Raw genomic sequence first — 15,917 nt, forward strand, 5'->3', positions numbered from 1 at the left:
AAGCCCTGACAGAAACATGAAGAAATTGCAACACTTCATCATAACTTTATAAACTTCTGAACTGCATTAAAAACCCTAAACTAGTGATATGAAACCCTGAGAGAGCATCTGAGGGAGGATTTTCTGGCATTGAGTGTCCAGACCGATGATCAGATAATGTGAGTTGGCAATTTCACAGAAGTCCCAAAAGGAATCTCTACTTCTCAGCCCCAGGCCCAGTTTTACTTCTGTCACGTCATTAGATTCAGTTCAAAGGAGAAGTACACAAAGATGAGAGGAAGAGTTACATTGGCCTATCTTTAAAACCTGTTCAGATTTGCTGAATATTTTCTTAGAATACAATATTCACATCATCATATCTTCACTAAAAGTGTCACAAAAACGTTTCTAAAAAGATTACTGCTTTATAATTTATCTTAGAAAATGTTACTTATAGCTGTTCTCTATACACACAAATTGATCTTGGCAGCAACCTTGATGCTTAAATCAATCCCAATTGATCCTTGTGTCAACAACTTAAGAATGTGAATGATATGGGGTTTTAATTTCAAGATGTTGATACTGAAATCTGGAAATGCAATAAACAGTCACTCCCAGGATGCTGTCATGTAGACACAATATTGACTTTGTTTTATCATTTGATCTGCAATAACAAAATTCTGCTGTTTTAGCCCACAGGGTCAGAACTAATTTATGTCCAGCTTGATTTTGTTTGTCTTGCATAGAATAGAATTAGAATGGCCAAATCCTGTTAAAAGGAAGAAGACAAAGGGACGGGCAGTGAAACTTGACAGAAAGGCTGCCAGAGTAATCGTGGGTCTAAATAGGAAGAGTCAAGGATATACACTTTTGTTTTTTCAATGGAAAACTTATTTTTAAAGTTTCTAAATCTGTTTTGAGGGTTCCCTCGTGGGTTTGTGCTGTCTCTTATGACAACAAGAGGCACATAAGCAAGGAAAGCAAAACTCCACGGTACACTCTTTCATGCAGCAGTAAGTGACTGCAAAGAAAGGCAAGGCAAGTTTATTTATATAGCACATTTCAACAACAAGGCAATTTAAAGTGCTTTACACAAGACATCATGACATCATGATCATGACAGGAAAAAAAACAAGATACATTATTAAAAATAAAAATAAAAAATCACAAAAAATATTTTTTTTAATGTTTTTTTTATGTTTAAGTAAAAATCATTCTAATGAAATTCCAAAAAAATTAAAAGAATTTAAAGTTACAGTAAAAAAAGAAGAAGAAAAAAGAAATCACTGCCCTAATGCTGATGTGTATAAGTGATGACAGGACATAAATGAAAATAACAGAAGAATTTTAATCATGGGGAAAAAAGGAACACCCATTTCACTGCATTAACAGAAACATATATCCTGGAAAATTCTGCGCCATTCCATATAAAGAGGAATCTTCTCAAGATTTAAAAAAACGTTTCTTTGGTTAATAAATCGATCCTTATTCAGCACCAATTACACTTGCCAATAACATTACAAGTGCTGCTTTATACAGTGTTTTTGGTAAATGCTCTGGTATTTATAATCATCCTGAACTTTGATTTCCAAAATTGGGTGCATTCTCATGATGACCATCATTTTGTCAGAAGCTGTTCAATACTGAGAGGGTGGAAATCTCGTTTTGGAAGAAACAAACGTCACAAACCCTTCAGCTGCTGATTTTTAATTTAGTGCTCTTGTAGCTCGCTCACAGAATGAAGAAGGCTGCTTCAGAGAAATGGACCCTGCAAGTACCAGATGCCGACTAATTTATGAGCTGTGCGACAGTCATATCACAGAATGGCAGGAAATTGAATTAGATAAATTCATGGAATTTAATCATGTAAATGCTATGAGGAAATGTGCACATCCAGTTCTGCTAAATATAACTGCATGGGTGTCGTGTGGTCATCCACATGTTGTGTGGTCATCCACAGGAAATCTAATCTCCCATATGCAAACGAGTAAGACCTAAGAAACCTTGATTCCTACCTTTTCCTCTTTATCAAACCTCTAGACTGTTGAAGACAGAAGCTTAATTAAGGGGGTGAACAGTAGGCAATTGCGGAAAATACTGCCATTGAGAGCTGGATTACAGCAGAGACTTTATTAATGAAGGCAATTATGACAGCATATGGCAAATACAATGCCCTAAATTGTAGCCTCCCTGGCACTTTTCAATTTCCTTTCATTAAGTGGATTAAGGAGAAAGACATGTTTTTCAAGTTAAGAAATGATTAAAAGTCTTAAGGAGAATGAGAGGCAATGGAGTGGAGGCAACTCATTTTCGTCTTATGATTAGTCATGGGTGTTTGCTGCAGGAATCCACGTACGGTACATCAAATTCACTGTGTTCATCTTGAAGCAGAGACACAATCTATCTCACGCCTGTTTGGTTTAAAGGTTTCTTGATGGTCTTTTGATAAATTGTGTTTTCATGTCTCACTTAACGCCACTTTAAAAGTGCTATTTGCCTTTTTGAATCCTTCAGAAGCAAATGACACCTTAGAGTTATGATTAAACATGTTATTTAACATGACTACAAGCTGGAATCAAGTTGCTAGAATTTGCTTTAACAGGAGAAAAAAAAAGTGGCACATGGTCCTCAAAGTTTCCAGGTAGAAAAATGCCCTCTTCATACCATACCATGCTGAGGGCAACTGCTTTGTGCACTGTCTGAATTGTTTGTCTTTGTTTGTTTATGCCCTCAGACATATAAGTTAATCACAGTTTCTCTTTCAAAGATGAAGGAGGCTTTATAATGCTAAGGTTTCCCTGTCTGCCTTTTTCCACTACATGTAATTGTTTTTATTTTTGCACTTTAAAGAATCATGTGACTTATAGCTACAAGAGAAAGTCAAACACCAAGGGGCCAAGTTTATATAACTAAGAGTTATATATTAATCAGAAGGGTTTTATTCCCACATGTGGTGGATAAAATGTTGCAATGTTCAACCGAAGTCTTAATGTATCCAATGTTTTTTTTTTTTTTTTCCTAATTGGTTGCTTTGCTGTGTTTTAAAGTAAATTCTTAGCACATTATTGTTACTTTTACTATGATACTATATTATACTATACTTTCACATACAGTATGTAGGCCCAGTTTATAAAATCATGCGGTTGGTGACTTTCCTTTAATACCACAACTGGCCTGTAGAGGGCGCGGTATTATTTTCAGAGTGCATTTCGTCTCTCCATCGTTTCCTCCGGCTGCGTATCATCCCGGAAGATTTACCTCTCCTCCTGACACGTAGCAGCCGCAATCAAGTTGGCAGGGCTCTGGGTAGACTCGACAGACATCACAGGTAGGTTTGAACCTTCGTGATGCTGTTAAGATGTGTGAATAATTGTGAGTCAGGAACATTAAATGTAAAAACATAAGCTAACGCTCGTTAGCCGAGTCAGGTCTCTACAACAGATACAGCTAGCATTAGCTAAACAGCTAACTGCAGAGGAGCAAACCCCAAAGCGTTATCTTTTTAAAACTACTTTATTTGGCATTTCTGGGGGCTGTCGATTCTTTCCACAGTTGTATATGAGGATACGCTGTTAGTATTCGTCATTTTGTGTGAAGCTGAAGTCAATAGCTATGCTAGCTACTTTAGCTTACTGTGCTCAAATAATAAGGATGTAGTTGGTTGATGATAATAACATTAGATTAACTTTAGCCATTATATCATCGGCTCACCCAAGAGTTGCAGTATTATTGTGAGTTCAATGTATTGCGATTTTCATTCAGATGTTTTGTGACGCAGAGACTTTTGCCACGTAGGAAACTTTCACTCGTTCAATAATAACTTCATTTATGCTTTTTACTGCCTGAGGCTGACACGTCTTCTTCTCTCTGCCCCTGTGCTTTATCAGAGTGAGAGATGTCAAGTTTTGACAATTTCAACACAGACTTTTACCAGTCCAGCTACAGTGTAGATGACCAAAGCCAAAGCGGCTACGCCTACGGCAACACCGAGGACCCATACAACAAGTAAGTGACCTTAAATCTCGCCTCACATTTCATTTTGTTTAGTTGTTCCCGAACATGTTTACACATATAATGTTAAGAGGGGAAACAATTATTCAAAATCCCATCATGATCAGAGAGGAGCAGTGAGGAGAATACATCTTTTTTTTTTTTTTTTTTTTACCTGCCCCTTATTAAGAAAACAAAGAAAATATGTCTGGATGATCGTCAGGTTATGACTTAGCAACAAATTCTGCTGCAACATAAAACAATTCTGACAAATTTTTGTCTTTGACTTCACTTCCAAGTTAATGCGGAGAAAGAAGAAAAAAAAAAAGCTCTTCTCCTTGTACATTTTTTTAAACTGAAATACTTAAACACAGCTCTTCAAATTGTTATTTAAAGAACTCCACAGTTATCTGCTTTTAAATCCGTGCAAACGGATGTTTGAAATTAAAATTTCATCGATGCTCTCCGTCTTCTGAACTAAAAACAAATGTCTTTTGTAAACGTTTTGGTAATATTTTATTCTTTGCTCTAAACATAAGTACGACATGATGCTCCCGTGGGTGTTGACTAACACATGACTAACTGATTCTCATTTTTGTTTTCCGCTTGTTTATTTAACCCAAATACAACTATGTTTCCTGTCTGAGCTCTTTTGAAGTGTATTAGTGGGTGTATTTAATGTGACAATCAATGTATTACTCCAGATGAGGGAGAGATTTCTCTACATTTCAAAGAGAAGATTATCAAATGAAATACTGTGAAACGGTCTTATTCGAGCGACACATGCCTGTCAATCTTTGTGATTTAAATTGAAAGTATGAGAAGGTATTAAATCACCTCCAGTCAAAGATCTCATTTGAGCTTTGTTGTTGTGTTTTAACCAGGCCGTATGGTCAGTATGACTACTCCCAGCCCATGGGATACGCTGCCCCCGGGATGATGCAGCCCCAGCAGCCGTACACAGGACAAATCTTCCAGCCCACACAGACCTACAGCCCGTCCCCATCACAATCCATGTACAGCAGCAGCTTTGATGACGAACCTCCACTGCTAGAAGGTCAGTCTATATCTATTATATATACCTCTATATATACATTATATTTTCTCTAAGAAGTAAATGTTTATTTAGCCAAATGATAGTACAGTAAAGTCATAGATACATTTAAAGTGTTATTATTCATATGGTTAAATGTTACAAAAAAAATAATTAGTTAAATATCTGATCGTTTTCATAGAGGTTTTTATTCACAATCAAGTCGGTCATCTTTATTTTAATTTTCTGCCATTCAATTATTTTGACATGGCGAAAAATCAGAAAAAACCCCCCCTCTCTCTCCCAACCACGCTGCAAGCTGTAAAAGTATGAAAAGATTTTAAACATAAAGGATATAAAATACAGATGCGCTGAAGTACAACAATAATGTTCAAAAGTGTGCATTCAAAAAACAACAACAGAGACAAGAAACGTGCATGGATTTAAAATAAAAAATATGAATAGATATATAAGGCACTACTGCTTCAGGATGGGTGAGGGAGGTTGAACATCCAGAGCTCAGGGGGCCGTGGGGTGGAGGAGGAGAGGGGAGAGAGTTCAGCCTCCTGACAGCTTGGTGGATGATCTGAGTCGGAGGTGTTCCCAGCTTTAGAAGTGCAGATTTGCCTCTCTGTTATGTATGAACTGAAAGTAACAGCTTGTCGAAATTGTCTCTCCGATAATGAAAAATAATCATTTGTGACTTTGTCAGCGGACTTTTGGCGGCAGTTAAATTCTTTGAAGTTGCAGAACACGGTCTTCCTGTTTAAAGTTCCTCCCGTCGTGTGCTGTTGGACATTTCTCATGACGTTTGTCTGTCACCTGCAGCGTGAGAGGAATTTTAACAGCAAGAAAGCTCAGGAGCAAAGAAAGACGTGACTGATGAAAGACCAGCCTCCTGACTGTGACGCTTTCTGTCCGCTCGCACACAAACACACACACACACACACACACACACTCACACTCACACTCGAAACATAAAGACAAACACAAACCAGTCCCGAGGACGGATACACAAATAAGAGGAAGTCATTCAATCACAAGAACCTGATCTACATTTGAACTGTGTTTGTCTGTTGCACACACTTACGCGCTAACGCACACGAGCGCGGCGCGGCCCTTTTAACTTTTAGTCAGCACGCAGTTGATCCGTGATCCATTCGACCCAGTCGGGAACACGTGATCCGGTCAAACGGTCGGCTTTTCTCCGTTCACTCTCTCCCACAGACTCTCTACGTTTTTGCGGCAAACATAACGATAGCAACGTCCTCTTACAGTCTCTGCCATAGGCATTATGTCTATGGTCTCTGTAGTCTCAGTCTGTGAGCGCGCTGAATGCACGCGCTGCAGGAGCAGACAGATACGCACATTTAAAATAATCATCAGGCTGATTATATTAAATGTCTGAAGCGTCGTCAAAGCTAAATCAAGACAGAACTTGTTTGTGGAATAATAATTTAGCAAATATATATTTAAAGTTTCTCAATCTCCTGATCTGACATAATGATTGACTCTGTGATTGATTCAACAGAACATAATGCTTTCTCAATTAAATGTACAGTAACAGATGTGTAGGCTACACAAAACACTATTTGTTATTTCAGCCATTAAAACATGTTTGGCCTGTATTTTTAGTTTATCTGCCGCCTTGACCAGTGAATCCAAAAGTTAATTTGGGACCCTGTCAGTTATATGGTGAGTGTCAGCAGCTGTAGAGCAGAGGTGGTTGGTTGTAACTATGGTTGTAACAAGCAGGCGTTTCCATGGTAGCTGCAAAGAAGCAGGTTTGTAGGGACGACCCAAGACGAGTTAAACGTTAATTAAGCAAAAGTATGATTTATTCGATCAGGATATTAGTGATATTCGCTAAAATATTCGATAGCTGCAGCTCTACTGTGGTGTGATTTTTTAAAAAAGCAATTGAAATGGATTATTTGGAGTGATACTCGACCTGCAAAGTGTCATCTGTGGGCGATGTTGGCGGACAATGTCGTTGATCTTTTTTTTTTTTTTTTTTTTTTTCTGCTCCGCTCTATTACACATGAGGACGAAATTATTAGCCCCCCCATGAAAATTTCTCTTTTATTTAAGTATTTCCCAAATGCTATTAAATAGAGCAAAGAATTTTTAACACAGCCTTTTTAAACATCCTAGTTTTATTTTGGATACTTACATTATTTTACTTTGCACAAAGAAATGAAATTATATCACAAAAACCAAAAACTACCTGGGTCAAAATTATTAGCCCCCTTAAGAACTGACCTTTTAAATGAGCCATAGAACAAAACACTGTTGTGCAATGATGTGCATTACCTTTGTAGTGCTCAAAGCTTGTAAAATCAAGTTAAAATTGAGTATTATCTACCAATTTACAAACGGTATAAAAAGGTCAGTTGGGATTGAGCTGTCACTTGAGAAAGCATCATGGCAAAAACAAAAGACATCAGTTTGGACCTGAGAAAAAGAATTGTTGATGCATACAAAGCAGGAGAAGGATATTCAAAGTTATCACAGCGATTCCAAGTGTCAAGAACTGGAGTGAGAGGTATCCTCAAGAAATTCAAAGAGAGCAACACAGTACAGAACAAGCCTGGCAGAGGTAGGAAGCAAAAGATGTCAAAGACTCTGGAGAGGAAACTAGTGAGAGATGTGTCTAAAGACCCCAGAACAACTGCCAAGACACTAGTGAACGACTTAGCCAGGTCAGGAATTGTAGTCTCAAAGAAGACAGTCACTAGAGCTCTGCACAGGAATGGACTGCGAGGTTGCAGACCAAGAAAAACTCCACTTCTGCAGAAGAGACACCTTCAAGCCAGACTGAAGTATGCTAAGGACAACCTGGAGAGAGATTATGCATACTGGAAGCATGTCATTTGGTCAGATAAAACTAGAGCTCTTTGGACATAGAGACATTGCCTATGTTTGGAGAAAGAAGGGAGAGGCGTATAACCCAAAGAACACCATCCCCACAGTGAAACACGGTGGTGGGAGTATCATACTGTGGGGATGTTTCAGTGCGTCTGGAACTGGGAATCTCGTCAAAGTGGAAGGAATCATGAAGAAAGAAGGATATGTGAAAATTTTGAAAGAAAACCTCAAGCAGTCAGCAGCAAAACTGGGTCTGGGTCGTCGTCTGTTGTCTTCCAACACTTGGAATCGCTGTGATAACTTTGAATATCCTTCTCCTGCTTTGTATGCATCAACAATTCTTTTTCTCAGGTCCAAACTGATGTCTTTTGTTTTTGCCATGATGCTTTCTCAAGTGACAGCTCAATCCCAACTGACCTTTTTATACCGTTTGTAAATTGGTAGATAATACTCAATTTTAACTTGATTTTACAAGCTTTGAGCACTACAAAGGTAATGCACATCATTGCACAACAGTGTTTTGTTCTATGGCTCATTTAAAAGGTCAGTTCTTAAGGGGGCTAATAATTTTGACCCAGGTAGTTTTTGGTTTTTGTGATATAATTTCATTTCTTTGTGCAAAGTAAAATAATGTAAGCATCCAAAATAAAACTAGGATGTTTAAAAAGGCTGTGTTAAAAATTCTTTGCTCTATTTAATAGCATTTGGGAAATACTTAAATAAAAGTGAAATTTTCATGGGGGGGCTAATAATTTCGTCCTCATGTGTACATGTAAAGCGTTTGCCACATGCTCACTCTGAAGTAAGAGATAACAAGTGGGATTTTGTCAAACCACCGTCATTTGAAGAGTGAACACTGGTAACTGCGACTCTAAAATAAAACGTGTAAACAGCCACGAGAGGAGGGGGGGGGAACGGCGTGTCATCAACAGCTTTAGATGGAACTCCGTGAAATGTATTCTGATTATTATTAGTTGTTTCATTATTGAATGAGTGACAAAGAGTTATTAAAAATCATAGAATGATTGAACCTTTGATGTACACAGTGTTACTGAAGCTGTTTCTGGCTCATTACTTTTACCTTCATAATTCTGATGAAGGCCAAGACGAAGACTGTGCAGACTACAAAACACACTGAAATCATCACACCTTCATCTGCAATGACGAGCTGCTTTTTTAAAGTATCACACCATCCAGATGTTTGCTTCCAACTTCAAATATAGAACGCAAACCTGTCTTGTCCATGTGCATTTAGTCATCAACGTCCATCTGAAAGATCCAGTACAACTCCTCTTTACTTTATTTTGCTTGTCCTGTCTCCTAACAAAAAATAAGATTAGATGTTACTTCATTGATCCCCAAAGGGGAAATTCAACCGAGATAAAACAGTAACATAAATACAATTTGAAAAATAGCAGAATAAGATGTATACAGAAGACGACTGTACAACTCAGCTGGACAATGAAGAAATGATGTGCAGTGAAAGTGACCAGTGATGATTTAAAGTGACGTGTGTTCAGAGGCAGCAACTTATGTCAACAGCAGTTTGACAGCTAGAAATGATGATATCGTGCAATACATCCAATATTCAGTTATATACTTCTGTGCAATGTATAGAATATTAATAAACATATATGTGTATACATGTGTTTGACTTCAGTTCAAGTGTCCAACATGTGGGATGTCTGTGTTAGAGTTAGGGATCAACTTTGACCACATCTGGCAGAAGACTCTGACGGTGCTTCATCCAATGAAAGTAGCAGACGGCAGCATCATGAATGAGACAGACCTGGCTGGCCCCATGGTCTTCTGTTTGGCCTTCGGAGCAACACTCCTCCTGGTAAATTGTTGTTGTTTTGTGTCTTAAAACATCCCATATCCCAGCATACCCTGCGTCTCCACAGGAGTTTGGACCCGAGCTTTTAGGACTCTTAATTTTTCTCCGTCTTCTTGTCACAGTCGGGAAAGATCCAGTTTGGCTATGTGTACGGCATCAGCGCAATCGGCTGCTTGGGCATGTACTGCCTACTCAACCTCATGAGTATGACGGGGGTCTCCTTCGGCTGTGTGGCCAGCGTGCTGGGATACTGCCTCCTTCCCATGATCCTCCTCTCCAGCTTTGGAGTCCTCTTCTCTTTACAGTGAGTACGCAGAAAAACAGAAACGTTCATGAGTGTCAGTAAATTAGAAATCCGTAGTTTCAGCGTGTCTTTGCCGTACAAATTTTCACATTTCACACATAGCTAGATTCTCACTGTTTTAATTATATGTTGGGGTTTTTTTTTTCTTTATCAATCATGGCTAACTTCCTGCCTCCTCCTTTGTCCTCTTTAGGGGCATGATGGGAATTATAATAACAGCAGCAATCATAGGCTGGTGCAGTTTCTCAGCTTCAAAGATCTTCATCTCTGCGTTGGCCATGGATGGGCAGCAGCTATTGGTCGCCTACCCCTGTGCTCTTCTATACGGGGTCTTTGCTCTCATCTCTGTCTTCTAATAAAAATCACTCAGTAACACTTATCTGCACCCAGCTCTCTGTAATTTCAGTCTAATTAGCGTCACTGTAATTTTGCCCAATTACACTGCTATTACAGAAAAATGGGAGCCCCTGTCTAAAAGTGGCAACAAGGTTTTCTTTCTTCTTTCATGAGCCTCCACATCCCCTCTACACGCTGACTCGACCACCTCGTGACTGAAGCGTCTTATGGCACTCGTGTCTTTTTCTCCACTTTGCTCCCGCTGCCGCACACATTCTAAAGGAGCAAACTGTCCAATAAAACTGCTGAAAACCATCTCCCCGTGGACCACTTCAAGTCTCATACGACCACGTGCAGTTTGAAGAATTTAAGGACATGAAGGCGGAAGACGTGAGCAAATACGTTCAGACTGGTGGAAACCAGAGGAGACATTAGATTTGACTGGAAAAGGTTCTCAGATTTTTTTAATTATTTTTTTTCCCATACAGGACCAATACACAACTCTCGGCGAACCCTGCAGACCAATTTTGATCAAGTGGAGACGCTTTGAGAAAACGTTTCTAAAGCTGCGTGACTAAGGGAAACTTCCACTTTACTTCTGCACATCGATATGGATGCTAAGTCTACTTCTACGACAAAGAAAGGACAGAGGAAACTGGGGGACTCTTCCTCTATATCCGATTTATCCTGCAGGACTAAGGAGCTTCTAATCTCCACTTTTTCCCTTTGCTCTTCAATGTAAACAAAGCAGCTGTGCATCATCTTTTCATGTATAGTTTTTTTTTTTTTTTTAATATTCCCTTGAATTTCATTTTGAGTTGTGATGCCTTTTCCAGAAGACAAAAACCCAGTTTGCACAGAAGCATCGTTCTTACACCCGAAACCAAACACAACTGATTAGATATTGAGCATGAAAAAACCTGAGAGATGCTGTATATTTTCTAGGTACAGACATGTCTGTCTTAAGGTGTTGCCATAGTTTGCATTTTCGAAATCTTTATTTTAGAGTTGACTCACTTTGTAAGCTTCGATGTGTCATTTGTTGTTCGTGTCTTCTTACACATTAAAGTTGTCTTTAAAGGTTACGCTGCTTTGTGGAGTTATATTCTAAGATCCAAGAATTAAAGGTTAACAGGATAAGAGCCATTAAAGACAACTATCATCTACTTCGTTTTTGGATCAAAAATGTGCATTCTTTAACTCATTTTTATTGCTTCTTAGGCCGGGACCACCTCGTATGCTGAAAACAAGGTGTGTGATTATATAGAAAAGTGAGTGTGTACATCTGTGTGTTTAACATGTTAGTACCTCAATCACTAGAATATGACCGATTGTGTCACCACCTGCTTTACAACGTCTCTCCTTTCTTTTGGAATCAGCTGAGAGTATGAATGAATGGGGGACTACTAATCGTTTGCTCAAGATAGTTGGGTTTTTTTCATTTCTTTTTTTAGTTTCGGTCATTACTAATCGTTCCGCTGAGCAAGTCTTAGTTACTAAATGTTGACCTTGATCAACCAAGGACTGATCAATGCTTGCTGCATGATTTCCAGCAGTTGCACATTTACACAAAACGCTCCTGTTCACCTCAAGTGGATGATTGCATGGTTTTAATTGAACACCTCTTCAGAATTGTATTGCTGTATTGGTTGTGCCCAATGCTAAACAAAACATGCGGATACAATTAATAATGGAGCAGATTTGATGTGTTGGTTTAAAAAAAAAAAAAAAAAAAAACATTGACGCACACCGGCAGAATCACAGTCCCTTTGTGTATGGAAGAGATTGGTCAGTCAAATGTGGAACCATATTGACTGACTTTCTTATAAGAAAAAAAATGCTTAATGTTGTCAGAAGACTAAAAAGAGGATATATATATATATATATATATATATATATATGAATTTTATTGTTGGATCACAATCCTCTTTTTACCTTCTCTGTGGGTCCTTTGAGCTAACATACACATAATGCATACACAAGGGAGGTCTTTAAATGCACTTTAACTCACTTTGAAACATGAATAATTCACAAGTGAAAATGAAGTTCTTTTTCTGTTCCGACAAACTTGACAAAGATATACTTTCCCATTTCTAGCAAACCTGACAGGAGTGTTCTGTTCTCAAATAACCATATATATACATATACACGTCCTCTAGACACAATCTGCTTTGCATTTTAAAAGAGACATTTATAAACCTGTTTTTTAGTTCCTTTTTATATTCTTATACTTCATATAAAAGTGTTCAGAGCACTTTTGTAGCTTTTATCTGAATAAAAATGAATATTTATGTTTTAATTGCTTTTTGAGGCGCACACAAACACTGGCATGCGTTGCATATTTTAAAATATTCTGCAGCAAGTCTATGGAGATTTTCAGTACGATAAAATTGAGCTTGTGTTTGCACTGTATCTGGTTTGGCCAGTTTTTTTTTTTCTGAGAATGAAATGTCTTGCACCTGCATTCACTCAGGTGTATCTCACTTTCTTTATTACAGAGATAGAGGTCCAGAGAATTTAACTAATTAAATTGTTTTAAAAAAAATACAAGAAAAAAATAAATGATTCTCTCTCTCTCGTATTCTAAATTGTTTATTGATATCCTCATTTCTTAAGTCCTGTCTTTTAATGACAAATGTTCCAAATAAAGGGAGTGTAATTTCATACATTGAAGTATAAGAAAAAACACTAATCTCTTTTTTAAACAAAAACATCTTAAATGGCTGTTTGTGATGTTTATTCCTATTCCCACAAAGAATGATTACCCTAGTTTGGAAATCTGGAAACCAGATGGTTGCAAAATCAACCTCAGTGTCACTACCTCTTTTTTTCCTGAAAAATGTACCTAACCTCCTGCAGATGTCAGTGTTGAGCCATATATAGTGTCCCCTCCTGGCTGGCTGAATATTATTTTTGCTGCGCTCATTGGCTGCAGCCTGACTTTTCCCCCAGAGTAATGACTACATCCTCTCTTCTTTTAACAATCATCTGGAGACATATGGTTTTTTTCTTGACTCCATCAGCATAACTTCTGTGTGGGTCAGCCTGACTCATGACTCACCCTGTTTATTTGCTTTTTTATTTATATTTCAGTTACTTTACATAACACAGTGGAATATAGCTCCTAGTGGATTTATTTAGATGTATCCTGAATACACAGTGAACTTTAACCTTTTGTGGATCTTAAAACAGAACAATTTCCTTCCATAGGGTAACGGAAACAACCGGAAAAAAAAAACAATTTAAGAACCAAATATTACTGAGTGATATAAAACGGCATTATTTTTGCTGGAACTAAATTTACATTGATGTGATACACATATAAAATCCTCTAAAGCAGCATAGTTACTCTCCTTATCTGTAAAAGCTGTTTTAGGGATATTGTCCCAGTTGACCCGTCTGATTGTTTCTGCAATGAGAACCACTGTACCACTCTGTTATCTAAGGGAGGATAATCTCACCTCCATCTGGCTGCTCTGAGTCACAGTCTGTTCTGCCCAGCAAGCCGGCCAGGCTGACTGGTGGGTAGCAGCCAGTGCTGAAACCCTCTCTGCCCTTGTAAATACACACAGCGAGTGCAGCAGAGAAGAAGAGAAGAGTGAAAGATGCGAGGTGAAGGCTTGACTGTAAAAAAAAAAAAAAAAAAAAAAGAGCACAGACAGTTCTACCTTAAGAATTCATTAATCAAAAGACAACTCCATATACCAATCAATCTCTTTATATTCTACATCAGAATTATCAGCTTTTCATCACGTTTTCTATTTCTAAGCAACATTTGCAAACTGAACTATAATCTGTTACCTCTGTTTTATTCCAAACTTATTAGCCGTTTAAACACTGCCATAATCATTAATAAGATTTTATTTACATTATTAACCCTCTATAAGGAAATATAAATGCCTTATTTATAAATACTTTGTTATGCACTTATTAAGAGAAAATAAAGCTCTCCTGCAGGTACTGGATCCAAAGTGGGGAACACTAAATATAGATGAATAAATACTTTGTTATGCACTAATTGAGAGATAATAAAGGTGGGCGCTGATGGCACAGCGGTAAGTCTGTGCGCCTCCTCCAAGCAGGTAGCTTGATAAGTGCATAACAAAGTATTTATTAACCTGTATCCTATTAATTATACCTTATTACAAGCTTAAAAGACACAATAAAAAAATGATTATGCACGTATTAACACTTATATAGACTTGATAGGAATATAATAAGGTCTTATAAGTAACTTATTACCTATTTATTAAAGCTTGTTACAAGCACCTTAATATAACATGTCACCTAAAAGGGGCACTATTATCAATCCAGCAGAGAACAATAACCTACTTCAAAATGTTCCCTTTTTTTATACAGCTTATAAGTTTCAACCAGATGTTTTCAAACTTATTGCTTTGCCAAAAAAATAATGATGGCATCTTTAAAAATAAAAATAAAACGCAGGGCCTTAGTTGTCGTTCCGCAAATACGTGTGACATTTCTGACTCCAATTGCTATTATAAAGAAATACAGTGTTGAAATGTATTACCTCCACACAAATGAAAGCAAAATGATTTAAAGTTCATACAACAACAAAAAATTCACAAGTGGGAAGTCATCTTAGGTGTTTTGTTTACAATATTAATACCTACTCATACTGTGATTTGCATTAATTGTTTTGTGAAAGCTGAGATTGTTTGGATAGCAGACAACAGCAGGTGATGGGATAATAAATGTAGTCTGTGTGTCGGATGTGTTCCAAAAAGCCTTGCAGCACTGAGTCTCATTAGGGCGTTATCTCCAGTGAGGGAGCAGAGGAGCGACAGGTGGAAATGTAACGATTGGTATTCTGCAACGCAGCGCTGCCTTCTAATGCATCTGCAAAGCCAACAGCACATGAATATTCACTAAGCAACTGTTAGCACAGCACTGAGTGTGATTTGCTCTTGCGCTTCATTAGGCTAATTGTCTCCCCTCATTGCACTGCGGACTCTTCTAACAGTTGATTCAGAACTCAATGAACTAACCCAAACATTGCAAGGCACGATCAGCAGAGTCGAGCTGAGGGAACCCGTGTTTTTGCCTGTGCTTACATGTGCGTACGTGAATGCTGTGTATTTTCTCTATCTGTGAGTGAGTGAGTGAGTGTGTACACATTCAATTGATGTATATGCTTATTTGTCCATGCAGTATTTGTGTATGTTTCTGCATACCTGGGGAATGACACCACCTATTGTAACGCTGGTCAAATTAAGCATCAAACAAAATGTGAATAAACATAAAGACAAAAACATGCAGATATTATGTAAGCCCTGTGGAGTTCCCATTGTACTTTAAAAGGACAAAAAATTCATTTTCAGAAACAGAGTAAGACTGTTTATGTTTTCGCATTTCATTTTCAGCTGATTTTAAGAAAGGCAATCTTAAATCACTTCCTGAGAAAAATCTGTGATAAATTAAAATGAGCTTTTGCAACAACAACAAAAACACTCAAAAACATAATTGCAAAAACTGATCAATTTGCATGGTCAGCTTTAAGTGAGCACTTTTCCTGATGGAGAAATAAAAGTGGTTTGATTACAGAATCA

The 15,917-nt window shown here is 37.8% G+C and overlaps 1 protein-coding gene across 3 annotated transcripts; it reads left to right on the forward strand.

The window, feature by feature from the left end:
• The first annotated feature begins 3,156 nt into the window (after positions 1 to 3,156).
• On the forward strand, positions 3,157 to 11,432 carry yipf5 (Yip1 domain family, member 5). 3 transcript variants are annotated; one of them, XR_013780194.1, is made up of 7 exons: positions 3,159 to 3,307; positions 3,867 to 3,984; positions 4,854 to 5,026; positions 9,565 to 9,710; positions 9,830 to 10,011; positions 10,205 to 10,737; positions 10,836 to 11,432. XR_013780194.1 is itself a non-coding variant. In XM_079356658.1 (6 exons), exons 2-6 carry the CDS (start codon positions 3,875 to 3,877, stop codon positions 10,876 to 10,878), a joined length of 654 nt encoding a protein of 217 aa, XP_079212784.1. In that variant the 5' UTR covers positions 3,157 to 3,307; positions 3,867 to 3,874; the 3' UTR covers positions 10,879 to 11,432. The 3 variants fall into 3 exon arrangements, 2 of the variants coding, with proteins under 2 accessions (XP_079212784.1, XP_079212783.1); XM_079356658.1 differs by lacking the exon at positions 10,205 to 10,737 and having other exon boundaries at positions 3,157 to 3,307; XM_079356657.1 differs by having other exon boundaries at positions 10,205 to 11,432.
• Positions 11,433 to 15,917: the final 4,485 nt, after the last annotated feature.

Source organism: Symphodus melops (assembly GCF_947650265.1).
Source record: "Symphodus melops genome assembly, chromosome: 11".
Classification (NCBI taxonomy): domain Eukaryota; kingdom Metazoa; phylum Chordata; class Actinopteri; order Labriformes; family Labridae; genus Symphodus; species Symphodus melops.